The following is a 27495-nucleotide window of genomic DNA, read 5'->3' on the forward strand; positions in this document are numbered from 1 at the left end:
GGGGATGGGGATGGGGATGGGGATGGGGATGGGATGGGGATGGGGATGGGGATGGGGATGGGATAGGGATGGGGATAGGGATGGGGATAGGGATGGGGATGGGGACAGAGATGGAATGGGATGGGGACGGAGATGGAATGGGATGGGGATGGAGATGGGGATGGGATGGGGATGGGGACGGGATGGAGATGGGATGGGGATGGGATGGGATGGGATGGGGATGGGATGGGATGGGGATGGGGATGGGGATGGGGATGGGGACAGAGATGGAATGGGATGGGGACGGAGATGGAATGGGATGGGGATGGAGATGGGGATGGGATGGGGATGGGGACGGGATGGAGATGAGATGGGATGGGATGGGGACGGGATAGGGACGGGGACAGAGATGGAATGGGATGGGGATGGGGATGGAATGGGATGGGGACGGGCTGGGGATGGGGCTGGTGCCTGTGTCCCGTCCTCCCCCACTATTCCTTCCCCCACCCCCGGGCTCCCCCCGCCCCTCCGCAGCCGCGCAGGCCGTACCACCCCACGGCGGGGGGGGGATCCGCGACCCCCGGGGGTCCGCCCAGCCGCAGCCCCCATCCCGATCCCCCCTCCCCTCGGCTCCGTCCCCCCTCCCCACCATCCTCCCCCCCCTCCCCGCGCGGTGCCAGGGACAGGCACGGCCAGGCCGCCCCCCCCCCCGCGTCCCCCCATGGCCTCTCCCCCGGCCCCCCACCCCCCGCCCCCTCTGCTCACCCATTGGCCGAGCCGCGGGCCGCGCGGGCTGCGATTGGCCGGCGGCGCCGTCGCTCAGCCGTGGCGCCCCCTCCCAGCGTTCCCACGGCCGCCCCATTCATCCCCCGCCCGCCGGTCCCGGCGCCACGGGGCGGCGGCGATGCTCCGGGGGGCCGGGGGCTGCCGAGCCCCGCCGCCGCCGCCCCTGCCCCGCTGCCGGCCCCTAGCGGCGGCCGGGGGCCCGAGGGGCCGGGGCTAGGCGGCGGCGGGGGGCTGGGGGCGGTGGGCGGCTGGCGGGGGGGCGACACCGGTGGGAGGAGGAGGGGGGGCGGCGGCGGCGGCGGGCGGTGATGCCGCGGCTCCCGGTGAAGAAGATCCGCAAGCAGCTGAAGCTGCTGCTGCTGCTGGCGCTGCTCACCTTCGCCGTCTGGTTCACCTACCTCCACATCAGCCTGGTGCGCCAGGGGCGCGCCCTCCGCATCCCCTTCGCCTACGGCAGAGGTAATCCCCCCATCCCTCGGGACCCCCCCTTCGAGACCCCCGGGACCCCTCCCTTGGGATCACAGGGACCCCCCGGTGGGCGTTGACCCCTCTCCGCGGTGTCTCCCCTCTTGCCCCATCCATCCCACATTTCCCCTACAGGCGGTGTCACCTCCATCCGTAGCCCCACACCCTCGGGAGGGAGCCGAGAAGCCCTCGGGGCTTTTATTAATATTATTAATATTATTTATATTCATTTTATTATTATTATTATTTTCTATTTTTATTATTATTTGTGTTATTATTTTTTTAATTTGTTACTCTGTTATTTTCTTTTCTTGAGGGTTTCCCACCTCTTTTCCCAGCCATTTGCTTCTTCTCCGTGCTAACAAAAGAAAGCCGTCCATAAACCCGGGGGCACCCAGGCAGTGATGCAGGTCCCTGTCCCCGGAGCATCCCCATCCCCTCCATGGGGACCCCCCTAGAAACCCCCAAACCCCTCTTCTACCTGGGAAGGGATGTGGAAGGCTGCAGCACGGCCAGCCCTGAGGGCCCGGTGCTGTGCTCCCCCAAAAGCTTAGCCCCAGGGGAGCGGCCGGGCGAGGGGCTTCACGCTGATGGACCCCTGGCTTTCCGCCTTGCAGACCTTGCTGGGCTGTTCGCCTGGTGTGAAACTGCACGAAATATTTGACAGGTGGGCCAAAACTTGAGTTTGAAACGTTTCTGATGGGCTTGCAGGAAGAACCTGTCTCCCATTTTTTTTTTTTTTTTTTTTTTTTTTAGTGCTTTGTGCCCTAAAATCATGGGAAAGGAATAAGGAGTAGGTGCTCGCAGAGGGGAGGAATGACTTTTCTGAGCAGATTGAGGCTAGTGAAGTCTCTCAGCTGCTAAACCCAAAGTTTCTGACCGCAGGAGCAGCATGATCCTGCAGATTTTCAAGCCCCGCCGGTGCAATCGGGATAACGCCAATAAGAGGAGCAGGAAATGAGATTTGCTTGGGCATCATCTCCGAGGAGCACTTGCAGGGAGCGCTGCTTGTTTTCTTTTTTCTGCTGCCGGATCGTGCTTATCGGAAAAACCCCAAATTACAGAAGTCTAACCCCAAAGAGGCTGCCCGGGAGCCTTTTTAGGGCAGAAAAAGTCCTCTTTTGGGACTGGCAGATGGTGCGGGATGGCAAGCCCGGCTGTCCGTCCGTTGTAGTCCCCCTGGGCGAGGTTTTCCTTCTCTCTGAGGAGGATGCTCAGAGCAAAAGCACGTTCCCTGGCTGTGTTTTAGGGGTGCTGAACCCGGTGGGTGCCTGCTCCTGCTCTCCCCCGCCGCCACCTGTATGTGCCCCGCATCCGTGCCGGCCCGTTACGGCGCTCGGGGGGCGAGGGGCTGCTGTTCGCTGTAGCAGCGAGGTGCATCGCCGTGCTCTGGCTCCCGGCAGAGAGCCCTGTGGTCGTGCTGCAGCTGAAAAGACGAGCTCCCGGTGGGATCCTCGTTTTGGGGGAGAAAGGTGGGGGGAAAAGAGCCTGGGGATCGCAGCGGGGGGAATGCTCTTAGGGCTGCGTAAGGAGAAATGGGTTTGGAGGTGCTGGGTGAGGATGGTGCTCTGGCGCTTTCTGCTGGGCTCTGGGCTTGTTCCACACCGTGGTGTAAGTGGTGTATGTGGTGGAGATTCAGACCCAGCGTCTGGGGACGTGGCTGCCTAAAAGCTGGGGGAAAAACAGGTTTTGGCACAGCCGGTACCTGATCTTCTGAGCTTAAAGGTGTCCCCAGCCCCAGAGCCCGTGGGGATTTGGGGGATGCTTGTGCCTGGAGTGGGAGAGGTGGCTGGGAAGCTGTGACTGAGAGAACCAGGGGGTGCCCAAGACCTCTTGGCTTGCCTCAGAGGATGCTGCCTGGCTTGCGTCAGCCAGCAGGAGGTGCTTGGAAGGGTTAATTACTTGTTAAACCAAGTGGCACCGAGCCCACGGGCTTTCTGGAAGCTGAAGGTGTGGGGCGTGAGTCTTCCTGGCAGCTCTGTTGGGGGCAAGGTAGGGGTGGGCCAGGCCAAGAGGTGTGCGTGGAGGGGGTCTAAGCATGGGGGGTGGGATTTTTGGGGGGTTTGTGGGGTCCAGTGGCCTGGTAGGCACTCACACAAGGAGCTGGAGCAGCGTGGCTGGGGACTTAGCTGGGAACCATGCTGGCATCATGTCCCTGATTTAAAAAAAAAAAAAATAAAAAAATACCCCCCTTCTCCTTATCTCCCACAAGTAGATAATTACCCTTCTCTGCCTAATTTAACACACAGATTCCTCATCTGAAATAATGAGACCATTACAGTGTTCTCCCGGCTGGAAACCGCACCGAGTCAATGGGGTGGAAATGCTTGCGTGCCAGGTGGAAAGGAAAAAAAATAAAATGAAAAAAGGGGAAGAACAGACAAAAAAAAAATTACAGTAGACATTTAAAATAGCTCTTAGCAGGGGTGCTTGGCTGGTCCTGCTCCCTGGCTGCCACCTCGCTGGAGCAGCGATCGCATGCGCGGGGCTCTTGCTGGTGCCGAAGGAGCAGCAGATGTGCCGGGATCCTGGTTTCGGGAGGGTCCTGCGACGGGCATGGGATGTGTGTTGGAGGAGGGCAATGGATCTATCCAAAACCAAAACGGGGAGGAAAATCTAGCAGGGCTTTTTGCAGGGTGAGGTGCTGGCTGCTGTGTGCCTGTCTTTGGAGAGCTGCCGGCGTGCGGGGTGGCCTAGAGAACTCCCTGAAATGCTGTGAGCAGAGGCGGTGCTGGTTTGGGGGGTGCTGAGATCATAAATCACAATGTTTTGGGTTGGAAGGGACCTTAAAGACCTGCTAGTCCAGCCCCCATGCTGTAGGCAGGGACACCTTCCACCAGACCAGGTCGCCCAAAGCCCTGTCCAACCCAACTTTGAGCTCTTCCAACGATGGAGCACCTAAAACTCCTCGGGGCAGCCTGCTCAGTGCCTCACCGCCCTCAGAGTGAAGGATTTCTTTCTTACCTCCAATCTAAATCTACAATTTAAAACCCTCATCCTATCCGTCTTTCTTAAGAGCCCCCTTTAAGTATGGAAAGGCTGCAACAAGTCTCCCCGGAGCCTTCTCTTTACCGGGCTGAGCATGCCCAGCTCTCTCAGCCCTTTTTCATAGAGGAGGTGTTCCAGCTTGCTCTGAAAACTCCGTCCCTCTTGTGCTGGCACGGGCTGGGTGCAGTGCTGCAGGACCTTGCACTTGGCCTTGCTGAACCTCACGAGCTGCCCAGCTGCTGGCCGAGCTGCCCTGAAGCTTCTCGGGCCCTGCTGGATGCCGGAGCAATTCCCACCTCCATCCAAAACGCTGAAGCGGGGAGCACCGTGCTTCTCCGGGAGGAGCTGCGAGCGTCGCTGCCTGCACACCCCGTGCCCCGTCCTCGCCTGTTCCCCTAGGGACAGCAGGAAGGAGTGAATTCGGGCTGACGTGCAGCATCCCGAGCACATCTCGTTGGTTCACATGCTTTTTTTTTTTTTTTTTTTTAATTGGAAGGCTGGCACGCTTGCGAAGCTGGGCGGCTTTATTCCTTTCTTCAGAGGTGCAGGTAGGGGAGAGGATTAGAAAGAGCCCTTTGAAAAGGCTCGGTCGCCCTTGTGGAAGGGCAGCGGTGCTCGCGGGGAGGCTGAGCGCGGCGGATGGCAGCTGCTGTCCCCAGAGCCGCTGTCTTACCCCCCGTGCTATCCCCTGGGCCTCCCCCAGGGAGCCCTTTCCCTCCTCATCGCGGCCCCACTGCCCTGAATTGGCTCTTTGTAACCGCTCCTGCCCTGCCAAGAGCTGCTGGAAGGGGAGGAGGAGGAGGCAGGCAGACAAGTGAGTCCTGTCCTTGGGAGGCTGGGGCTGTCTCGGGGCTCTGGGGCTGGAACACGAGCTGGCGTGTGGCTTGGAAACGTGGCAGCGCGGCTCTGAGCCGCCCTGGGCACCTCTGCCCTGGGTGAGCACTGAGCTGCTCCTTAAAACGGGCTGGGGACAACTGCAAGGCTTGGTAATTAAGTGAAATGATGGGCTACACCTAATTTATCCAAACACTCCTCTTGTTTCCCCTTTGTGATGTCTGGGAGGGGGCTGAGAGCTCACGTTTATGGCTCCTGCCTCAGCAGAAACCCCAGAGCTGTCAGGGACAGGGGGCTCAGCATCCCCTCTGCATCCTGAGCCGTGACAGATGATGCTCCTTTAGGGTGCCCTTTGTCCTCTAAAGGGTCCTTTAAAGGATATATAGATATATAAAGGACATCCTCTACAGGGTCCCCGGTGTGGGTACCCTGAGTAGGTCAGACCCCAAATGAGGGGGGGAGGAACTGGTGCCCAGTGCCCAGATGGGTTGGGATGTGATGCAGAGGGTGCTGGAGCGTCCCTGTAGCTCTGCAGGGTCCTGGTCCTCCCCAGCACCATTTTGCACAGCAGGGGAGGTGCATCACCTCTTCCGACAGCTTGAGTCCTTTTAAAAAACTGGAGGAAAAAGACATAAAAAAAAAAGACATTAAAGAACCCAACAAAAAATACTCCTCAGTCTCTTTAATGTGGGCTTTTGCTAAAAATGAATTTCTTGCTGTTTTGTTCGTCTCCAGGCTTCGTTTGAAGTCTCCTTTTGCCGTGGGGCTGGCGATGCTGGGGTCACCATCCATCTCCTCTGTGTCTGCCCCCAGCCCAGCTGCAGGATGTGGGGAAGCCCCTCTGTCCCCAGCCTGGCCACCAGCCCGGCAGCCCCCTCTGTGCCCTCTCAAATTTAACTTAAAAGCAAAGGAAAGGTTCAAAAGCACCCAAGGCTGCTGGAAGTTCCTGGGGGAGGACGGGGAGGACATAACACAGGCGCTGGCCACCGTGGGGTGCTTTGGGGCTGGTGCCAAAAGAAATGAAACGGGAGGATGGAGACCGACAGGGGTGCAGGGAGGTGGGAGCTGGGGAGCTCTGGGTGCCCAGAAGGATTTGGGGCCAAGCACGGGGATGTGGGGCTGCCTGTTTGAGGCGTTGATGTTTTGGAGCCCGATGAGCTCCAAGATACCACCGATCAGCAGAGGAAGGTGCTGCAGGTCCAGCCCGTTACCATCTCACATAGCACGAGCGAAGCTGCCGGGAGCAGTGGTATCAGGAGAAATATCCCTGCCTGGCCACTGGTCCGTGTCCCTCCTCGGGATGCCACATGTGGTCCTCTGCCTTGTCCCAACCTCCCGGACAGATGCACCGATGGTTTTTGTGGCCTTGGGAGGAGTTTGCAGTATCGACTCTGGCTGCCTGATTGTAATCGCTCGGCAGCCCGTCGGTGGGGGAAGCTCGCGCTGCTGGCTGCTGACTCAGAGGCTGCGTGACGGCGATGAGCACCGAGCTGTTGGTAATTATCCGCTGGGATGGCACCTCGGGGTGGCCAGGCTCCCTCTGGAGAGGGGTGACGGGGCTGGGAGAGCTTTGTGCCTGTCCCTTCCTGAGCTCGGGGAGCTCAAAAGCACCCCAAAAATTCCGAGGTCAGCACACAGCCTCTGGAGGAGAAAAGGACGTGCGCAGATCTCGCTGAGGCGTTTCAGCCTCAAAAGATGGGAGGTCAGGTACCGAGCGTACCCAGAACCTGACCCTCAGCAGATGCTCCTGCATCTCACCCCATCACCGGTGTGTTGGGAGCAGCGTTGGGATGCCAAGGAGCAGCAAACCCAGGGTTTGGGTTTCTGTAAGCAGTAAAGCTCCGTCTGTAGCCTTGGTTAGGCCGCAGGGCCGGGCTTTGATGGGGTTGTTACATCTCCGTCCTGATGTTCCACACTTTTTGTGCGTGAGTTGAGCCGCTGCCTCTCTGCATCTCTTCGCCAGGAGGGTCAGGCTGTAAGGATGCAGCTCTGAAGACACCGAGATGGTTTTGCAACTGGTGCAGCCCGGTCTGCCGATATTTCAGGGGCAGACGGTGGAGGTGCTGCTGGTGGTTGGCTTGGAGTAAGATCCAGCTTGCTTTATCATCTCCAGTTCGGCAGAAAGAGGAAGACAAGAGCAGATGCTTGCCTCTGGGGAGATTTCTCGGTTGGGAGCACCGAGCAACATCTCTCCATCCCCGTTTGCATCACTCCGCTCGTGGTTTGCTCACTGGGGCAGCTGAAACACCCTGCAGCAGCCTGCACTGCTAGTGCTGCTGGCTTTTTGGGGGGGCAACCAAACCCCAAATCCCTCTGTGCCCCCCTGTAGGTGCTGTGGAGCCTGGGAAACCAAACTCTGGAGGCTCTGTGGTGGCGTTTACAAATTGCGTTCTGTTTTTAGCACAAGATTTTGGGGGGCTTCAGTGCAAATTCAATATCTTGCTTGACTGTCCTCATTTCCCAGCTCTTCCTGGCCCCAAACACCTCACCTGTATCTTCACCAGCACCTTGCAGGTGGGCTGGTGCAGGGCCCTGCTAGGAGGGGACGAGCAGCGAGAGGAGCAACCAGGCAAAGGCTCGGGGGGAACGTGATGGCAAATAACCCATTTGTGCCCCAAATCCCACCTGGTTGATGTGCTTGGAAATTTGGTGCGCTGGGCTTTTCGTCTTGCTGGCAGCACCCAGTCGGGGTTTGCTTTGGGGAAGGGAGAGGAGAGGGGATGCTCCTCCCCGTACAGCAGCATCTCCTAGGAGCCTTTTATCCTTGCTGCTGCCTCTGGGCTTTGCTGCGGAGTGGGGCCAGGAGCTGAACAATGAGGCTCGCCCGTGCCTTTGTCCCCTCTTTGGGGCTGGGCTTCCAGCACCCTCTGCTTTGGAGGCGAGGGCTGCTCTTCTGTTCTTTCTTGGCGTTGCCTGGGGATGCTGATAATGACAGCAGGGCGCTGGGAGGAGGGAGACAGCTTGCACGAGCCTGGCTGGGGCTGGAGGAGAGGTGGGGAGGGTTTTACATCCCTCCCTGATTTTACATCCAGCGGGGTGGCGCGTGCCTGGTTGCGAACCCTTTGGCAGCATCTCCCATCCGTGCGAGGGACACGGGAAGAGCTGGAGGGGTGGGACGGGGAGCTCGGCTTGCTGGGTTTGGGGACAGGCAGCTCGGCTCGCTGGCTTCACATTTATCCCCAGAGACTCCTCTGGGTGGGCAAGAGCAGAGCGAGCTCTCAGCACCGCCTCGGGAACGATTAGGGAGAAAGCATCACTGAGGGGCATCTCCCCCCGATTTGGCAGGGTTGGCCTCGAATCAAGGCAGCAGGAGAAATCCCAGCTCCAGAGCCTGCCCGAAGAAAGGGGCTGTGTTCGGGGTGAGCCAGCCGCGTGCCGCCGGCGGAGCAGGAGGGGAAGAGGAAGGCAGGAATTCGCAGCTTGAAAGGGCCTCTGTGTGCCGCGGTCCCGGCTGGCCGGAGCGGCACGGGGCGGGTTTGTGTGGCTGCGGTTGTGGAAAACCAGAGGTCTGGCTCGTCCCCCGGCAACGGACCTTCGCTCCCGTGCTGACGGGTTCCATCTCGGGGAGCCTTTTCCTTCCCAACCCGATGCCGGCTGGTACGAGATGCTGGCCTTTCTCAAGGGGGGGTGCTCATTTTCAGCTCCCACATGCTGCAGCCAGGCTGATTAGCACTTATTTTTTGGGCCAAAGCCCGTCCTTGACTTTCCTACCCAATATTTGAATTGCTGAAGAACAAACATTGTCGTGGAAACCTTTTTCCATGGCTTTGCTGGCGCTTTTCCTCCTCCTGGGATGCGGCCACCTCTCCGAGCACACGCTTGCCTCACTATCCTTGCTAAGATGAGAGGGTTTTGCTGAAAGCATGCAGGCGCAATTAACCCTGCCCTAATGAATTTGTAGTGGCAGGGCTGGGTTATGAGTGAATTCATTGGCAAGAGCATCTCTTGCTGTGGTGTTCCCGTAGAGGACTGTAAGGCTGGGGGATGTAGGAGCAGCAGCACCTCCTGCTCCACGGCTGTCTTGCTGGGGGAGGTGACGATGGTGTGCTCGGGGACCGACCTCACCCTGGCTGGTTTTGCATGGCCAAAATTTAATTTTTGCATCTCAGACTCTGCTTTGTGTGGGGTAGAGGCAGGTGCCTGCCTCTGTGTGGTGACTCCTCTTTCACTGCGTGCATTTCTGCTAACCTCGCTCCAATTTCCCCAATACCTCATATACCAGACCCAAAACTGGGGGCAACATCTGTGCAGCGAACGGAAGGCCACAGCCACATGCCTCCGTGTCCTGCAGCCTGGCATGCTGCTAGCTCAGGTCTTCCCGGAGAGGATGTATGGGAACGGGGAGGGTCTGCAGAGCTGGAGCTGGTCCCATTCCCCCCCGCGACGCTCCCCTTCTCAGCCTCGATGGGGTCGCAGGAGGAACGATGCGTGTCTAAAGACGTGGGAGGGAGGCAGGGAGCTGCCAGGAGAAAGCCGAAGCTGCCAGGGCTGAATAATGGCTGAGAGCAGAATAAGGGGGCTTTAGAGCTTAATTTCCTGTTCCCGCGCTGCGCTGGGGACGGGATTTGTGCCGCCATCTCCAAGGAGACGTGGGCTGCGCGGCCGCCTGAATGCTAATGGCATCGGGTAGGGACGAGCCCCCCGGGGCTGCCAGACGAGGGGATGGAGAGTGGGGGGCATCTCGGTGCCCCCCGCCCCGCTCCTCCTGCTGTCTGTGGGGACCCATCACTTCTTGTGGTGTTTTAGGCTCCCCGAGGGGGTTTCTCACCGGGGTGCGGGGTTGGTAAGGGGTGACCCCGCTGTGGTCATCGGGGGGCTGCCGTGCTGGTTTTGGGGTCCTCCGTGCTTGTTTAAAAGTTTCACAGGCATCCATCTGTTGTGGTGAGCGAAGGGGGTTTTTGCCGCCCCTCCCAGAGATAGCTAATACAGTTTTCAAGTCTGCTCTGTTATTTTTGGGGAAGCAGATTATTTTCACACTGCAAAGCGAGGGCGTTTTAATGCGAACCCTCCCTGGCAGCCAAGGAAGATCAGTGCAAGCTGCAGAGGGGAGCCTGTAGGCTGGCACTAATTATCGCAGCACCCGGTAATGAAGCCATCTGCAGTGGGTCCCTGAGCTCCCTCGGTGGGTGTAGGATCCCTTCTTCCCCTTTAGCGGGCAGGAAGATATATTTGGAGAGACTTTTTTGGGGGAAAAGGGGGGTCAGTGTGGTGAGCTCAGAGGTGTGGGATGCCCCAGGAGAGCTGGGGACCAGCGGGAGGAGGGCTGGGACCTGTCCTTGTCCCATGCACAGTCTATGGGGCAGGCTGGGCTGGTTTGTCTCTGGTTACATCAGAGCGCTGGGACGTGGGTTGAGTCCTAAACTAAGTAAATTTGCAGGTGATGCTAAATTAAGAAGAGCTGTTGGTTCCCTTGAGGGTAGGGAGGCCCTACAGAGGGAGCTGGATAGATGGGAGCATCCCACCCGGGATGCATGCATAGGCTGCGTGAAGTTCTGGGCTCCACGATGTGAGAAGGGTATAAAAATATTAGTGTGCCCAAAGGAGGGCAGCAAAGGTGGTGAAAGGCCCAGAGGGCACGGCTTACGAGGAGCAGCTGAGGATGCTTGTTTGGTTCAGCTTGGAGAAGAGGAGGAGACCCCCTGACTGCCCGCCATGTCCTCACGGTGGGGAGCACAGAGGGGGCGCTGATCTCTTTTCTCTGGTGGTGGGATGCGAAGGGATTGCTTGAAGCTACATCAGAGGAGGTTTCGATTGGGTATTAGGAAAAGGGTCTTCACTGAGAGAGTGGTCAAGCACCAGAACAGGCTGCCCATAGACATGGTCATGGCCCCAGGCATGCTGGTGTTCAAGAAGTATTTGGGCAATGCTCCTAGATGGCTTGACTCTTTGGTTGCCTTATGTGGAGTCAGGATTTGGCCTTGATGATCCTCGGGGGTACCTCCCACCTCAGGATATTCTGCGATTTTAGTTTCCACGCCATGCTTGGATTGAGTTTAATTCATGGCAGAGCTCAGCGCTGTCCCCAGCGCTGGACAGAAAGCCGAGGTCCCGCGGGAGCTTATCCCGTCTCTTACGTCAAAGGGCTGTGAGAGGAGTAATTAAACCTGATGCTAGCGAGCCACCACAAGCTGCTTAGGATGAATGCAACAAAGGGAATTACAGCCAGAACCCGCCTCACTGTCACCCCGTCCATCCCGGCCCCAGGGTGAGGAGGTGGCTCCAGGAAAGGCCCAGGAGCATCTTGTGGTGATGGGGTCGTAGAATGGCTCTGGTTGGAAGGGACCTCAAAGATCACCCAGTTCCAACCCCCTGCCATGGGCAGGGATGCCACCCACTAGATCAGGTTGCCCAGGGCCTCGTCCAACCTGTCCTTGAACACCTCCAGGGATGGGGCATCCACAGCCTCTCAGGGCGAAGGATGCCAGAGGGATCTGGGATGAGGGGGGTGGCCGTGGTCCCGCTCACCAGTTCCCTGTTGGTGTTGCAGATGGTGAGCGGCTGGCGGAGGTGACGGACCCCGGCAGGCGGCCGGCGTCGGCCCAGGCATCGGCACGGCGGGGGAAGGCCGAGGACTCCAGCGAGAGCCGCGAGGAGGAGCAGGTAGTAACGGGAGCCGTAACGTGTCTGAGGTGGGGTGGGACCGGCCGAGATCCCTGGCCCGAGTCTGGTGGCTCAACACCTGGCCAAGTAGAGCAGGGGGCTCCGAGTCTGGAGTAAGCCCGAGGATGGAGGGGACACAACCTCTCTGGTTCTGTTGGGCACCTCTCGTGGTGGAAAATAAATTCCCTAACACGCTCACGTGAAGCTTTCAGCATTGCAACCTGTGCCTGTTGCCTCTTGCCCTGTCTGAGAAGTCTGGCATCCTCTACGTACTGTTACGTAGGTGTCGAGGGCAATAAGGTCCTGCTTCACTGGGCAAAGCCACCCTCCCCTGTGTCCTGTGTGTCTTGGTAACCTCCTCTGGGCTCAGTCCTGTTTGTCAACGTCTGTCTCGTACTGGAGAGCCCCAGCCTGGACCCAGTAGCCCAGGTGTGGTCTCACCTTGCTAACAGGAGGCACTTGACATCTGTGCCGTGAGGACACCCTGCTGTCCTCTGTTCACCTGGCTGTCACCAGGCCCCTGGGAGCTTTCCAGCCAGCTGGCTGCGGTGGGAGCTGCCTCCATGCGTGGCGGTGGGCTGGCACTGCTGCTCTGGGAGACAGCACTTGGCTGTAGAGCAGGGCGAGCTCGCTCTTCACCCCCTGCCCCGTTGCACATGGTCCTAGAACCACAGAATGGTTTGGGTTGGAAGGCACCTTAAAACCCATCTGGTTCCAACCCCCTGCCATGGGCAGGGACACCCCCCCACCAAACCAGGCTGCCCCTAGCCCCATCCAGCCTGGCCTTGAGCACCTCCAGGGATGGGGCATCCACAGCTCCTCTGGGCAGATGATGTTGCTCTTCCCCTATCCACCGATGCTGTAACCCCATGGTAGGAGGCCACCAGCTTTGTCAGGCATGATCTGCCCTTAGTGAAGCCACGTGGGCTGTCACCTCCTTATTTTCCCTGGTCCTTAGCACAGTTTCCAGGAGGATCTTCTCCATGATCTTGCCAGGCACAGAGGTGAGCCTGACCGGCCTGTAGCTCCCTGGGTCTTCCTTCTTTCCTTTTTTTTTAAAATGAGGGTTATGTTTCCCAGAACTCTTCCAGTCAGTGGGAACTGACAGTGAGAATGGTGACAGTGAGCCGCGCTCCCCCCAGTGCTTTTCACTCTGCACCTGCCATCGCAAGGGCCCTCGGAGGAGATGCCAGCATCCCTGCCCTCCTCTCACTGCAGGCTCTCCCTGCGTTTCTCCCCCCGGAGGATGCTCTCTGCCTGCTGCTGCCTTCTTGTCACACTGCTCAGCCTCCTGCCTGCTTTCCTCTTGCTCGGGGGCCCCAGGCAGGCAGCCCTGGTCCTGTTGTGGCTCTTGGGATGGGGACAGCAAGCCCCGTTGCTTACCAAAAGAGCAGCCCTTCGCTGTGTGGCAAAGATGCTTCAGAGCAGGTTGGATGCCTGGAGAGGCATCGAAGAGGCTCCCTGAATCCAGAGCAACAGCTGCAGCTTAAAAGCAAAGATGAGAAACTTTACTCCCACTGCGCTCCAAGCGTGTGCCAGGCATCGGTGTGGATCTTGCTGTTGGCACCACCGATCCTTTAGTTTTGCTCTTTTTTTTTTTTTTTAATTTTGCTGTTTTCCCTGCCCCCGTGTGCAGGACACCCTGGCCCCGATGCTGGGGTGTTCTGGTGAGGCTGCTCTGTAATTGCATCCTGGCTTTCCCAGGGAGCACGATTACGCCTCCTCCCTAATAATGCCTTCCAAGGGCATCGCTCCCCTCCTCCGGGTCGGTAATGAGCTCATTTAGGCAAAGTTTGTTAATTATTTCCTTGGCGCTGCACATCTTAACGGGCTGGGCTTTGCCGGCACTGCGGTTCTGCAGCGGGCTCGCTGCTGCTTTTGGGGATGCTTGGCTCCTCTTTTGGGGGGGATGACACTGTCTTTCCTTCCCCATCCAAGTCCACGGGGGACTGTGAGTCCTCTGGGGCCAGGCAGCCTCGGAGTGACCACACAGCGTGTCCCTGCTCGGAGGGCACTGGGGCTGAAGGGTGAGGTTTTGGCCCCGTGTCGCTCATCCCTTCCCATCCTTCCTTGTCTCGGGCTCACCTGCTTGCTCTGGCCTCTGCCGGTGTTAGCGCAGGGGAAGCTCCAAAAGCACACGGCTCTTCTGTGCCACTTTTTCGGCAAGTGACTGTTCCCCTAATCCCTTCTAAATTATGAGACGCGAGTGATGGGATTAACCTAATCCCCTTTAAAGGAAGAGCGGAGCAGGGAGGCACAGACACAGGTTGCATTATTGCCCAGGCTTCTGCTCTTTTGGAAACAAAGCCCCAGATGCTCCCTTTCCAGGAGCCTGTAGGACCGGCCAAGTGTTTTGGATGAACAGAAAGCGTGCTGTTTAGGAGCGGGAGCACTTTCGACAGAGGATGGGAAATGAGTTTAGCTGGAACATTTTTGAAGCCCTGCTCCCTGGGACACCTCGCCAATATGTTTTTGTGCTGGGGTGCCCTGCTTTCCTTTGCATTTATCCTGGAAAGCTTTCCCCTTGGTTTGGAAACGCTTGGCATCCCAAATGAGACATTTATGTGTAGGGGGGCCTCCTCCTGCAGCGGACTGGCCCCGATGCCCTGCGTCTCTCACCTCCCTCTCCTGCTTCCTTGGCAGGACGGACAGGATTTGGATGGCTGGCTTTCCAGGGGCTCATGGTCTGACCGAGCTGCCAGGCACCCCAAACTCAACCTGACCAAGCAGGCTTTGCCCTGGGATGAACAGGTATGCAGGCAGGAGGTGATGGTGGAGGGGAGGCACAGCCACAACCCTGCTGTCCAGGGACGTGGTGGCATCGCGTGGTCCCCTCCACCCAGCCTTCTGGTGCCAGTGGGATGGGTGATGGTGGGGACGGGCTTTTGCTGCCATACCCATAAGGGAATCAGCCCTTGTATGAGCCTGCTCGGGAGCCAAAGGATGCCCTCGCAGCAGCAGGAGGAGGATTACCTGCTGGGATTTGGTGCTGTGACCGCAGGGCTGGCACAGGGATGGGGATCAGCCTTTCTCTTGGTTGTTAGCGTGGGTGACGGCCCTTGGGCGTCCACATTTCAGCCTTCCCTGACGCTGTCCTGGGGAGGTGCCCCATTTACCTCCCCCCCCTCTTCTCTGGCACTCTCATCCCACAGTACAAAGGGAAGGCGAACCTGCACGTCTTCGAAGACTGGTGCGGAGGAGCAGTGAGGCACCTGAGGAAGAACCTCCATTTTCCGCTCTTTCCCCACGTGAGTCCCAGACCCGAAGGTGGTGGGTGGGAGGGGGGGGTTGCTCGTCCCTCTCTGGTTGCTGCTTCATCTCCCCTTGCTGTGAGCTTGGCCCTTCCCTGAGACCTTAGCCTTCAGGTTTTGGGTCCTGTTCAGGCAGGTCATTTCCATTGGAGCCAGCTGAGCTCCAGAGCCGAGATGGAGGGATCTGGGTGGCGATGGGACCGCCGTGTCCCCTCTGGTTTTAGGGGTACAAGACCCCAGGAGGACAGGGGACGGGTGGTGTTGGTGCAAGGCATGAACCATGGGTGCTTTCGCATCCCCAGACCCGCACCACAGTGAAGAAGCTGGCCGTGTCGCCCAAGTGGAAGAACTACGGGCTGAGGATTTTTGGCTACATCCACCCCTTCAAGGATGGTGAGTGATGGAGCTCGGCCTCTTCTCCCCCTGCTGTGATGTGGAGAAGCTGCCTCCTTCCCCACTTCTTGGACCACATAAGGACAGAAGGGGAGGACAGAAGAGAGTCCCAAATCCCCTGGCTTGCCCCTTTGGGGCAAAGATCCTTTTCTGTGGTTGTTTTGAATGGAGACAAAGCCCTGGTCCCACCCAGGAGAGCACAGCGTGGGGTCTGGGGCAGCCTCTTGCCTCTGCCCATCCATCCCTGTGTTTCCCTGGGTCACAAGAAGAAGCTGTCACCTTCAGCCACCCAGCCCAGGCCGCCAGGACTGCTGTATCCTTCTGTGGTGACCTTCTCCTCCGCTCTCCCCAGGGGATTTCCAGTTTTCCGTGGCATCAGATGACAACTCGGAGTTCTGGCTCAGCTCTGATGAGAGCCCATCCAACTCCCGGCTGGCTGCGTTTGTGGGCAAGGTACGTACCGTCGTCCTCGGGGTTAGCTTGCACCAGGGATGCTCGAGCTCCTGCTGAGGGCATCTCCTCCCTTGGGGTGTCTCTTGTTTCCAGCATGCTAATATCCTGCCTGACTGTGCTGTGGGGATCCCCAGTACTCAGTTAATGGTGTCTTGAACCCATAGTCACTGTCCCCACCACAAAATCTCCCTTCGATGAGTCCCTCTGCTGCAGCAGCTCTTAAAAGGAGCAAGCAGAGTCTGTGGGTGACTTTGTCAGAGGCAGCTTCTCCTGCTGCTTCATCCTCCTGGGAAATGCCAGGCCATCTCAGCCGGGCCAGGCCTCCCATCTCTGCCCCTGGCCAGGCTCAGTTTGGCTTCTGAAGGATCATCTGCTCCTTGGTCACATCTTAGTTGTAGCTACCAAAGCTCATGTCCTAGGATAGGGGATCGGCTGCTGCTGGATTTTCTTGGTAAACTGGACACCCTGTGGTCTGTCCTCACACCTACGTGCTTTTGGGATCTTGCTGATCACGGCTGATGGCAAGCTCCTGTGCCAGGAGTGCCACATGCCGGGGGGACAGGGGGACCCTGGAGTAGAGCCCTCTGTCCTCCTGCCTGAGGAGCTTTTCTGCAGCGTGGCACAGTGCCTGGTGGAGGCGGAGGATTGCTCCTTGCCGCCTGTCTGAATCTGGGCTCGTGCCTGCTTGGCCCAGTGGTTCTCACATGCTCCTTTTTCCTTCCCCCAGCTGGGCACCGAGTGGACGGCCCCGGGGGAGTTCACCAAGTTCAGCTCGCAGGTCTCCAAGCCTCTGCGGTAAGCTGCGCCCTGACCCTGACCAGCTCTTCCTCCACAGCCCCTTCCCCAAAAAAAACAACACTAGCCCGGGGCTCAGATGTGTTGGGCACTACAAGGTGGGGACCAGGAGTTCTTATAAGGCTTCTCCACAGTCGAGTTGGGCAGCAGATATCCTGCTCACTGTGCCTTTCTCCCCACCCCAAGAAGTTTAGCCACACGTGAGCAAGGCAGAGGCAGTTTGCAGAGAGCTCCTCTGGCCCTGAGGGTCCAGGGGCCCCCCATCGCGCTGGAAGCAGTAGCAGGCATATTTCCTAAACAGCCTTTTCTCCTCTTACGCAGCCTCATGTCGTCCAGGCGCTACTACTTCGAGCTGCTCCATAAGCAAGACGACCGAGGTTCGGACCACGTGGAGGTTGGGGTGAGTAAATGCTCCCTGTGCTCCTCCTCCCAGGTTTATTTCATCGCGTCATCAAAGCCATTAATGGGGCTTCTCCTGGTGTGCCTTCAAGTGCTTTATCCCGAAACAAAGCCAGGATTTCTCCTTGGTTTGGAGCAGAGTTGGGACTTGCTCACCTGGGCTGTTCCTACACAGCATGCTTTTCTCCCAGTTTGTCCGATCCTTGCGTGTTGACGGCCTTTAGGGACCTAAAGACCCCGTCATCCCTCATTTGTGCCCCTGGACCTCCTGTAATGGATGCTAACAGAGTGACTCTGCTCTGGGCTGCAGTGGTGGTCAGACACCAGCGCTGCACAGCCAGTCCCATCCCCTCCCCTTCCCTCTTGCTCTGTGCAGAAGAGAATTGGGCTGGAAAAGAAAGAAAGGTCCCTTTTTGGGGGAGCCCAGACCGTGGGTAAGATCGGGACAGCCACAAGTCCAATCCAGGACTGTCTGTGACTGTCACCTCGAGCTGTCAGCCCACCTTGTTACCTTGGGTCTCTTTTTTCTTCCCACCCTCTTTTCGGAGATACCAGGAGCTTCAAATCTGAACTTGCCTGCCTTGCCTGCGCTGCCCTGAAGCGTACATCTCAGGAGCTCGGGCTTTTTTTTTTTTTTTTTTTTTGGGAGGGGAAGATGTCAGCTCTTTTGCCAAGGTTTCCTTTCTCCCAAACAGCCATTAATCACTGCAGTCAGACTTGTGCCAGCAAAGCATCGGAGAGAGGCTGACAACTCCCCTTCCTCGCCTCTCTCCTCCCCATCTCTCAACCTCACCCTCTGAGGGCTCCGGTCCCAGTGCATCCAGCGCCGATAAGATCTGGATTTCTGATGTGAAAAACAAATGGGGGGGTGGGGAAGGCATTTTTTGCTGGAGGGAGGGAAGCCTCGCAGATGGTTGCAAAGAAACAACAACAAAAAAGGACCCTAATGCATCTCTCCCTGGGGGTGCTTAAAGGCTTGTCTGGACAAAGGCTCGCATCCATCGGAAGGCGTGCTTTTAACATGTAGTCACATCGGTGCAGGCAGCTGGGAAGACCCTCGTAAGTCAATGCAAACTTGACGTGCCCCAGATCAGCTGAAGCTGCATTAAAACGAGTTGTGAAGAAAGCAGCAGGAATTTGCAGTGGGTTGCTTCGTGACCTGCTTTGGTCTGTGCTGGTTTCCTGCAGTGGCTGGTGTGGGTTGTGGTCCTCACCACCGGCGTTTTGCAGCCCTGGGGAGAGACAGAGGAAGGAGAATGTGTTTTGGGGCTCGGTGTATTTTAGGGCTTTGGTCACGGTCTTGATCCTTGATGTTTGTCCCTGCCCTGCCAAGGCACTGCCCACGTTTGGGCTGCCCCTGTGATGTTGTTGATGCTGGTGAAGAGGCTGCTGCTGAAGCAGGGCCGGATCTGTCCTGCCTGGCCTGGAAGGACTGCAAATAACTGGGACATGTGGCAGTCCCAGCCAGGAGGTAGCATGAGCCCCTCTGTCCCACCTCTGGGAGCCTTGTCCTCTCCATCCACCCAGGGAATAAGCCCAGACCACCTTGGGTTAAGGCAGGAGATAGGTCTGGACCTGTGTAGGGTCAGCCCTACCTCTCCTTCCACCCCTGCAGGGTTGGGGCTGGGAACGATGCAGAAGAATTCCCGGGAGCTGAGGGTGGATGAGGGCCCATCCTGCCACTGATCCTCCCTGTCTTTCTTTTCCTAGTGGCGAGTTTTCCTTCCCAGCTTGAAGTTCGAGGTGATCGACTCCTCCTACATCTCTCTGTACACAGGTAAGGACCGCCCGGGACCTCCCTAGGCACCCCATCGCTCTGTGGCCCTCCCAAAAACGGGATGTTGGAGGTGACACGCCATGGAAACGCAGCTCCCGTGGCTGCTGCCCTTCAGCCTCCACCCTCCTAAAGAGACCTGGTTCCTCGGCGAGCAGCTCAGCTCCTCGGCCCAGCCCTGAGTTATGAGGAGCTGTCGTCTAGGTGGGGATGGATGGCGGGGGGGTTAATTAAATCTATAGATCTTCTGCTTCCTGCCCCTTCCCGGGCCTGGCAGCAAGAAAGCACTTGATAGATGTGTCCTGCACTCACCGTGCTTGAGAGCCAGTCATCAAACATACCCTTGAAGGTTTCTGATGAGGCAACAGGACGGGCAGCGCACGGGGATCAGTGGGGAGAAGAGGGATGGAGGGGGCTGAGCCGCTGATGCCAGTGCCCAGGAGATGGATGAGGCTGAGATAAATCCCCCCCAGCCACTATCCGTCAGTGCTGGCACGCTCCTGCCTCCGAGCTCCCTTTGGAGCCCAGCAGCATCCCAGGGAAAAGCCAAGCCACGCAGGAGGTGCCCGTCCTTGGGGTTCCTCCAAAAGCTTTTCCCTTTCCCATGCTCCAGCCTTTTCCAGGGGCTGCAGCCCGACCTCGGTTTGCTGCACGGGGACGTACGGGGAGCCCTGGGTCCGTCGATCCGAGGCGACGTGTCCCACATCTCCCCACACTCCACAGCAAAAAGCAGCGGTTGCGGTGCTGCTGGCCTCGGGACCTGCCCGTTGCCTCGCAGGGCGCCCTTGGGTGCTAGGGACAGGCAGCTGTGCGTGGGACCGAGGTGACCAGAGCACGGTGACCTCCCTTTGGGCACTCTGGGGGCTGTTTAATAGCCAAGGACAACGTGTTGCATGAATCCTTAAATAGAAGAAAGGGCAAAAACAAGCTCGCGTTGTGTTTACCTGCAGCTTGAAGGGGAACGGCGCTCGTGGCTTAATTCCCGTGTCCTTGGGAGCTGAAGCCTCCGAGTGCTGCCATCCCTTGTGTTTGTGGCGAGCGATGCTGTAATCAGAGCTGGGGCTCCCGGCTGAGATCAGCCGTACCCTGTCCCTCCGTGTCATTAGCTGATGTCAGTAATTATCAGGCTGATTAGTCACAGGGTCTGTAAGCCGGCGAGAGGGCTGGAGGAGCTGGGTTTGTGCTGGTGCAGGCTCATCGGCTCCGCAGGAGCTGGGAATCTGTGGGGTGTGCTGTTCCCGGTGAGGACCACCATCAGTTTGGGGTCACAGAGCACGTGTGTGTGCGTGCGTGTGTCTCTTTTTGGGGGGCACGTCACTTGTGTCCCTGCTGGGCAAGGAGGGACACGGGAACCGGTGCTGAGCAGTGGGGCTCAGCCAGGTTCCCCCCACAGTCACAGGGGCGTCCCCAGGGCTCCCCTCTCCCCCCAGACCCGTCTCCCGCACTGTGTTCTGGGTGAACAAACGGGGACAGGAGGGGGAATCCCCAATCCCCTGAGCCCTCCAGGTGGGATGGGGGCAGAGGCTGGGACGTGCCGCCTTGGAGGATGTTCCCGGCTCCCTAGGGAAGGTGGGACGGTGCTTGGAGGCTGGAGGGCGAGCCCTGAGGTGGGCGCCTGTGGGGTCCAGCCTCTGCCCTTGCTCCCCGCAGACGAGTCGTCCCTGAAGATGAACCACGTGGAGCACATCCCGCAGTCCCTGGCCAGCCACAGCGGGAGCTACCTCTGGGAGGCACAGCAGGACGAGCATGGGGCTGACATGCTGAAGCCCGACCCCAGGGACACCTTCTTCCTCAGTAAGTGCCTGGGACCGGGTCTGTGCACTGCTCCGTGACTTCTTAGGTCCCTTCCAACCCAAACCATCCTGTGATTCAACGAAAAAGGCAGGACCTGGCTGCCCCAGGTACCTGGAGCGTCTTCCCTGCCTTCTGCCAGTCTCGAGGGTGAAGGACAGCTCTACAGGGAGCGATTTGGGATGGTCTGGGCTACAAACTGTAACATGGGAGGGGGCTGCAGGGGTGGAAGAGCACAGGCTGGGGCTGAGCTGCAGCTGCCTCTCTGCAGCCCCTGCGATAGAGCCGTCCCGAGTGGAGAACGTGCTGGTGCCCTGTGCCTACAGCCCCACCTACGTGGTGAAGGACTTCCCCATCGCCCGCTACCAGGGCCTGCAATTCGTAAGTGTCACCCCGCAATGCCTGCGGGAGGAACGGGGTCACGTTCCCGTGGGACGCCTGCCAAAGGTCCTGCCCTCGTTTCGGGGTTTGGCTTGGCAGGGCTGTGTCCACCTGGTTAAACTCCAGGAGCCGTCCCCGGCTGGAGGGTCAGGCTGAGCTTCCCCCTCTTGACCCGAGGGGGTCCGAGATGAGCACCCCGCGGTGTGTTTGTGGTGCCGGGATGGAGCTGAGGTCTCCTGGCTGTTGGGGTGCCCCCCACCTGTCCCCCACGTCCTCAGAGTGAGCCCACCCTGCGCAGGGGTGACGGCCGTGTGCTCGGCTCCCCAGGTCTACCTCTCGTTCGTGTACCCCAACGACTTCACGCGCCTCACTCACATGGAGACCGAGAACAAGTGCTTCTATCGGGAGTCCCCGCTCTACCTGGAGAAGTAAGTGTCGGGGCGCGACCCCAAGCCCTGTCCCCAGCAAAGGGCCACGTCCATCTCGTGGGCTCGTGGGCTGGGTTTGGGGTCCCAGCTCCCATCCCAGAGTCGGGCTGTGGTTGGGGACGTTCCCCCGTGCACCCGTGTGTGTGTGTGCGAGGCAGCACGCGCCCGCCCGCCCGCGAGCACCCCTCCCTTATCTGCAGGACCTCATCTTTCATCTCCGTCTCCCAGGTTTGGTTTTTATAAGTACATGAAGATGGATGAGGAAGAGGAGGACCCGCGCCAGCGAGCGTTTCTCTTCCTCAGCCCAGACAGTGAGTCATGCCTGCCCGCTGGCAGCTTTCGGGCATCTCTCAGCAGCTTGGCACGGGGCTGAGGACCTGGCATCCTGACCCACCGGCCCACCCGCTGCGAGAGGCAACATACTGGGATGCCTCCGGTGATGTGCTGCTGCTGGGGGCTCGGGGATTCACCCTCCCTGCTTTTTGAAGCTGCATCTCCCAGGCTGAAAGCAGCTGTGGCTGCAGCATCTGTAAGAGGAGACCGGCGTGGTTTTTCCCCCTCTTGTCCTGCAAGCCCACTATTTAATTGTCTGATTGCTCTGCCTCTCCTCTCCAATCGAGCTGTTATTAGCGTCACCCGGGTTTGATTCAGCATCGGGTTGGTCTCTCCGAGCTGGGCCCGGTGTGGACTTTGGGGATGCCTGTGCAGGCAGGGATTCCTGGGGAGAAGCCAGGCTTTTTCAGAGCCTTCCCTGCTCTTGGTGCAGGCTAGGTTTGCTCCCAGGTGAAATGGGAGAAGTGCCAGGATTTGGAGGGGTTAATTAGCCGAGGTTTGGAGGGGTTAATTAGCAGAGTCTCTCACCCCTGTTCTTGGCGTGCATCACTCAGCACCTGCCACCTCAGTCTCCCTCACCTCGGGGCAGTTTTCAGGTTTATCCTCCTTAGGGAGACGAGCTTTGCCTGCTTGTCTTGAGCCATCGTGCTGCAGAACGGCCTGAACCCTCCGGGTATTTACCTCTGGCTTTGCTCCCTAGATTTTCTTGAGGACGATGAGGAGGAGGAGGATGGAGCAGACAGCCCTGAGCCTACCGACCCACCTCCTGAAGCCAAGAAAAACCTCGAGCCGGTAACCAGAGCCAAAAAGAAGGAGATCCTGCCGATCACCAAGGATTATGGGGACGAGCTGGAGTACTACAGCTTTCGCCACAAGCGGGACCAGGTGCAGGATGAGGCAGGCATGGGAAGGTGGAGCATGCCCCTGGCTACCCCCAGCCCTGCAGCCACCCCCGAGGGTCCCCATGGCTATGGGGCTACAGGACCCATGCAGGAGCGAGTCAACGGGAGGATGCTCCAGTGGCTACCCCAGGAGCCCAGCGAGGGCAAGGAAGATGAGCTAGGGCTGCTGGCATCCTCCAAGCATGCTGGGGCCCTGAGCCTCCAACCCCACTTCTCTGTTCCTATCTTTGGTGGAAGAGCCAAAACACCAGGTCCCAACAAGCCCATGGTGTCCAAGAAGGACAAAAAACCCCGGAAAACCCAGGAGAAGGTGTACGTGACCAGGCTGCAGATGGGCAAGCGCAAAACCCCTGCCCAGGAGCCCGTCTTCCCCGGCATCTTCCTTTACCCAAAGCCTCTGAAGAAAGTGCACCTTCACTCCAGGACCCCTCAGAGACATCCCATCATGTCCGGCAAGCTCCGAGCCGTCCCTGGCCACCGGACCCCTTGGCTCTTGAGCAACATCTCCAAAGAAAGAGACGCGGCCAGGAGGAAGAGCACGTGGATGGGAAGCAGGAGGTGGGAGCGGGTGAACAAATGGGAAGAACTGGGGGCCGAGGGGATCTTCAGCCGGGAGACCCACGAGGACACGACTGCTGCCCCGGGCAGGGTGGCTGCCACCACCGATTACAACTCCTCCGAGGTGGGGACGAGGGTGACATCCTTTCTGAAGATGTCGGAGCTGACGGCGTCCCAGCAGGAGGGAAAGGGCCAGGAGGAGGAGGAAGAGGAGGAGGTCTCAGACTACAGCTACGAGACGGCAGAGCTGCCGCAGAGCTGGCTGGAGGACTCCATCAACTGGCAGAGGACGTTCAGCGTCAGCTCGGTGGACTTCGAGCTCCTGCGCTCCGACTGGAACGACCTGCGCTGCAACGTCTCGGGCAACCTGCAGCTGAGCGAGAGCGAGGTGGTCGACGTGGTGGCCCAGTACATGGAGAAGCTCAACGAGAAGAATGGCGGGTAGGGAGGCAGCAGGGTGCGGGCGGGAGGTGGGGGGACCTGCCTTTTTGCCCCCTTTGGCTTTTTGGGACCGAGGGATCCTGACATTGGGTTAGAATCATAGGGGTTGGAAGGGACCTCGGAAGATCATCAGGCCCAACCTCTGGGGAGGGAAAAAGGAGCCTAGATGAGATTGCCTGACACCCTTTCCAGTCACATCTCGAAAACCTCCGGTGGTGGGGATGCTACCATGTCCCTGGGCAGGTCGTTCCAGCGACTGGTGGTTCTCGCTGTAAAAAAAAAAAAATAAATTGGCTTATATCAAGACAGAACCTCTCCTGGTGCAGCTTGTGTCTGCTGTACCTTGTCTTGATGTGGCTCCTAGGGAAGGGAGAGCCTTGGTCCTCCTCGTAGCTGCCCTTTAAGAACTGGAATACTGTGATGAGGTCCCCCCCCGAGCCTCTTCTTCCCCAGGGTGAACAGACCCAACTCCTTCAGACTTTGCTCAGGTTCTTCAGCCTGAGTAAGTCATTGCTCAACATCCTCTGCAAACTGCTGGCCCATCTTATAGCCCACCTATCCAGTCTGTGTTTTGGCAGTTTGTCTAGTAGAAGGCTGTGGGAAACAGCATCAAATGCATTGCTGAAGTCCAGGTAAACACTACCCACTGCTTCCCACGTGGACAGACACGTTACTGAGTTGTAGAAGGTGGTTAGGTTATACCAGGTTCAGCCCAGCCCCTCAAGCACGGGGAGCAGAGCTCGTGGCAGTGGTGGCTTCAGCTGCTTCTCCTCTCCCTGCAGCATCTACACCCTTCTGAGGATCGTCAACGTGGAGAAGCGCCGGGACACAGCCCGAGGGAACCGCTACCTGCTGGAGCTGGAGCTGGCGGAGCGGGGCCAGCGCACGGTGCGGCTCTCCGAGTACGTCTATGTCCTCCTGCACCACGGCAAGCAGGACGACAGTGCCGAGACCAACCCCGAGGGGCCGGCCCTGGGGGCCACCGAGCCCCAGCCCAGCACCTGGAGTGTCTTGTATGGCAAACCCATCCTGTGCCAGCCCCTGCAGCTCAGCTGGAAGCAGGACATCATGGTGCACTTCGTGGTACCTGGTAGGTGACGGCAGGACGTGGCTCTTTGGGGTGTCTGTTGCTCCTGCTGCCCACTGCATCCTCCAGGCTAGCCCAAGGCTCTGCTGGCAGCCAAGAGGGTATGAACTGTGGCTTGCAGCGCACTCTGTGTTGGGCAGAGGGGTGTAGGGACATCCCCATGACCATGATAGGGCCAAGCATCTTTTCAGGGGTCTTGGGCAACCACTGAGCAGGGCTGTCTCAGGAGGCCAGGTCCACAGTGATGCTGAGGTTATCTGATCTCATGAGATGGGGTGTTGGTGTGGTTGGGCGTGCTCTTGGGACTTCCATTGCTGGGATCCCGAAGTCTGAGAGACTTCTGTGGCTGTGCTTGGCAGTGAAGAACCAAGCGCGCTGGGTCCAGCAGTTCATCTCGGACATGGCCGGTCTGTACGAGGCTACGAAGGACGCCAACTTCAACGTCATCCTGGTGGACTTTGACAGCGACGACATGGATGTCGAGAAAGCCCTGCAGGATGCCAAGCTGCCCCGGTAACCTACCCCAAAGACCCCCGAACCCCATCCACATCCCACTATGGTCCTCACAAGGCTCACAGGGCCAATCCTCGCTGCTATTCTCAGTCCCTCTCGCTTTTGTCCCCTTCCACCACCAATGCTGACTGCCCCGGGCTCTCTCCCCAGCTACCAGTACCTGCGGCGCATGGGCAACTTCGAGCGCTCGGCCGGGCTGCAGGCTGGCGTGGACATGGTCGAGGTGAGCTGTGGGTAGGAACCACTGCTCCCCTCGCGTGTGGCTTCTGGTGGGGCTTGGGGCTGTTTGTCCGCGAGCCTCGTGGCCGCGTCTTGTCCCTTCCTGCAGGATGGGCACAGCATCGTGTTCCTGTGTGACCTGCACATCCACTTCCCTGCCAACATCCTGGACAGCATCCGGAAGCACTGCGTGGAGGGGAAGCTGGCCTACGCGCCCATCGTCATGAGGCTGAGCTGCGGCAGCTCCCCGCGGGAGCCCAACGGTGAGTGGTGTCCTGGGCACTGCCCCCTGCGTGCCCGAGCATCGCTGCGGTGTCGGGCTTGGGTTATAGTCATGCTCGGTCACGCGAGAGGATGAGTGTGGTCTGCTTTGGTGAGACGGGCTTTGAGCCCAAGGGTGCTCCAAAAACTGTGGTGTCACCCTATGAACCAACCACAGCAGGAGGTGGCAGTGATGGGGGCAGAGCCGTGGTGGAAAGGGATGGCTGAAAGGGGGATTTGGGATGGGGTGCTCCCATGGCTGGGTCTTAGGGAGTAGGGAGCACCCGAGGGTGATGTTCTGGCGGGGCGGGGGTCCCGCTGCTCTCCCCTGCAGGTTACTGGGAGGTGAATGGCTTTGGCCTCTTCGGCATCTACAAGTCAGACTTCGACCGCGTCGGAGGGATGAACACGGAGGAGTTCAGGGACCGTTGGGGCGGGGAGGACTGGGAGCTCCTGGACAGGTGAGGATGGGAGCACCGGGACCTCTGAACTCTTCCCCATGGGCATGGCTGGCCTCCGCTCTGCTTTGGGCCCTTCCCATTGTCAGGTTGTGTCACCTGCACCTTCGAGCCACCTCCGAGGGCGTGTTTGGCTTCCCAAGGCCACAACCTGGCTTTGGGGCGTCCCCAGCTGTGTCCGTGCCCTCCTTTTCCCTGAGCGTTTTTCCCTCTGTCCGGCTGTAGGGTCCTTCAGAGCGGGCTGGAGGTGGAGCGCTTACGTCTCAGGAACTTTTACCACTACTACCACTCCAAGCGCGGCATGTGGAACACCCGCAGCAAGAAGCCGCCCAAGGACTAGCGCCCCGAGCCCGTCCTGCAGCTGCCAGGCCCCACCAGAGGTCGGCCACCGCCGCCACCTGGCCATCCCCAAACCCTGCCCATAGCCACCAGTGCTGGCACGGAGGGCACTCGCTGCCGCCAGGATCTCTAAACGAACCGCAGTTACTTTGGGGGGGTGATACGGGGAAGGGGGGGGTGGGCGAAAGCGGGCTCGTGGTTTTTTTCTTAAGGGTCTAATTTCTTAGTCAGAAATGAATTTATTAACTCATTAGCGCTGGGGCAACGGGCATCCTGCTGTCAGGAGGGGTGAAGCCTCCGGGCTGAGCCCTGGGGCTGTGCTGCACCCGGCGATGCTGGAGGTGGGAAAGAGGTACCCAAAAAAGAGGTACCCAAAAAAGAGGTACCCAAAAACGCGGTACCCAAAAAAAAAGGTACCCAAAAAAGGGTACCTGGAAAAACAGTACCCAAAAACGCAGTACCCAAGCTCGCAGGCAGTGCCGACTCTACATCCCCCACAAAATGTCAGTGCCAAGCTTCTGCGGGGGGCTGCTGGAGCAGATACCTTCAGGGTGGGGGTCCAAGCCCAGCGAGGCTGCCTGTGCCCTCCCTTGGAACCCCAGAGGCAGGCTTGGAGGGGAGAAGGGGGCTCGGCTTTGCCCCCGCTGCTGTGGGCGGATGGGGCAGGGGCAGAGCCCCTTCCTGGACCCCCTCAAGGAGGACGAGCTGGCGATGCTTAGGCCCGGGAGGGGGGACTGTGCGGGGGGAAAGGGCAGAGCCTGAAGCAGGTATTGGGAGTGGGGGAGAGCAAACAACGTTTCCAAGCTAATTTCTGTGAAATTATGAGGTAGGAAGCTGTTTTCAGGAAGTTCTGTCTGTTGTTTTTTTTGTTTGTTTGTTTGTTCGTTGTTTTTTTTTTTCTTTTTTTAATTCTTAAAAAATAAAATCAATGTCTTGGCTGGGATTTCCTTCCCCCCCAACCCCATGTCACCCTGCACCTCGAGGCAGAGCCCTGGTGGGGCAGAGCAGGAGGAGGACGGGTACGGGGTGAGGATTTGCTCTTTTGGGTGGCAACATGCAGAAGAAGG

At 58.8% G+C, this 27495-nt stretch overlaps 1 protein-coding gene across 3 annotated transcripts; it reads left to right on the forward strand.

Moving 5' to 3' along the window:
* The first annotated feature begins 965 nt into the window (after positions 1-965).
* On the forward strand, positions 966-27351 carry B4GALNT4 (beta-1,4-N-acetyl-galactosaminyltransferase 4). Of its 3 annotated transcripts, XR_013952106.1 has the most exons (21): positions 3286-6548; positions 11540-11652; positions 14296-14403; positions 14805-14900; positions 15206-15296; positions 15649-15749; positions 16477-16544; positions 16866-16944; positions 18654-18720; positions 20368-20511; positions 20780-20889; positions 21217-21317; positions 21546-21628; positions 22351-23551; positions 24334-24641; positions 24998-25151; positions 25302-25374; positions 25480-25633; positions 25966-26092; positions 26315-26780; positions 26811-27351. XR_013952106.1 is itself a non-coding variant. In XM_080594714.1 (20 exons), the coding sequence occupies exons 1-20, from the start codon at positions 1074-1076 to the stop codon at positions 26427-26429; spliced, it is 3444 nt and encodes a 1147-aa protein (XP_080450840.1). In that variant the 5' UTR covers positions 966-1073; the 3' UTR covers positions 26430-27351. The 3 variants fall into 3 exon arrangements, 2 of the variants coding, with proteins under 2 accessions (XP_080450840.1, XP_080450839.1); XM_080594714.1 differs by lacking the exon at positions 3286-6548 and adding an exon at positions 966-1224 and having other exon boundaries at positions 26315-27351; XM_080594713.1 differs by having other exon boundaries at positions 5816-6548; positions 26315-27351.
* The last annotated feature ends 144 nt before the right edge of the window (positions 27352-27495 follow it).

Source organism: Anser brachyrhynchus, assembly GCF_964034855.1.
Source record: "Anser brachyrhynchus genome assembly, chromosome: 5".
In the NCBI taxonomy this organism is placed as follows: Eukaryota; Metazoa; Chordata; class Aves; order Anseriformes; family Anatidae; genus Anser; species Anser brachyrhynchus.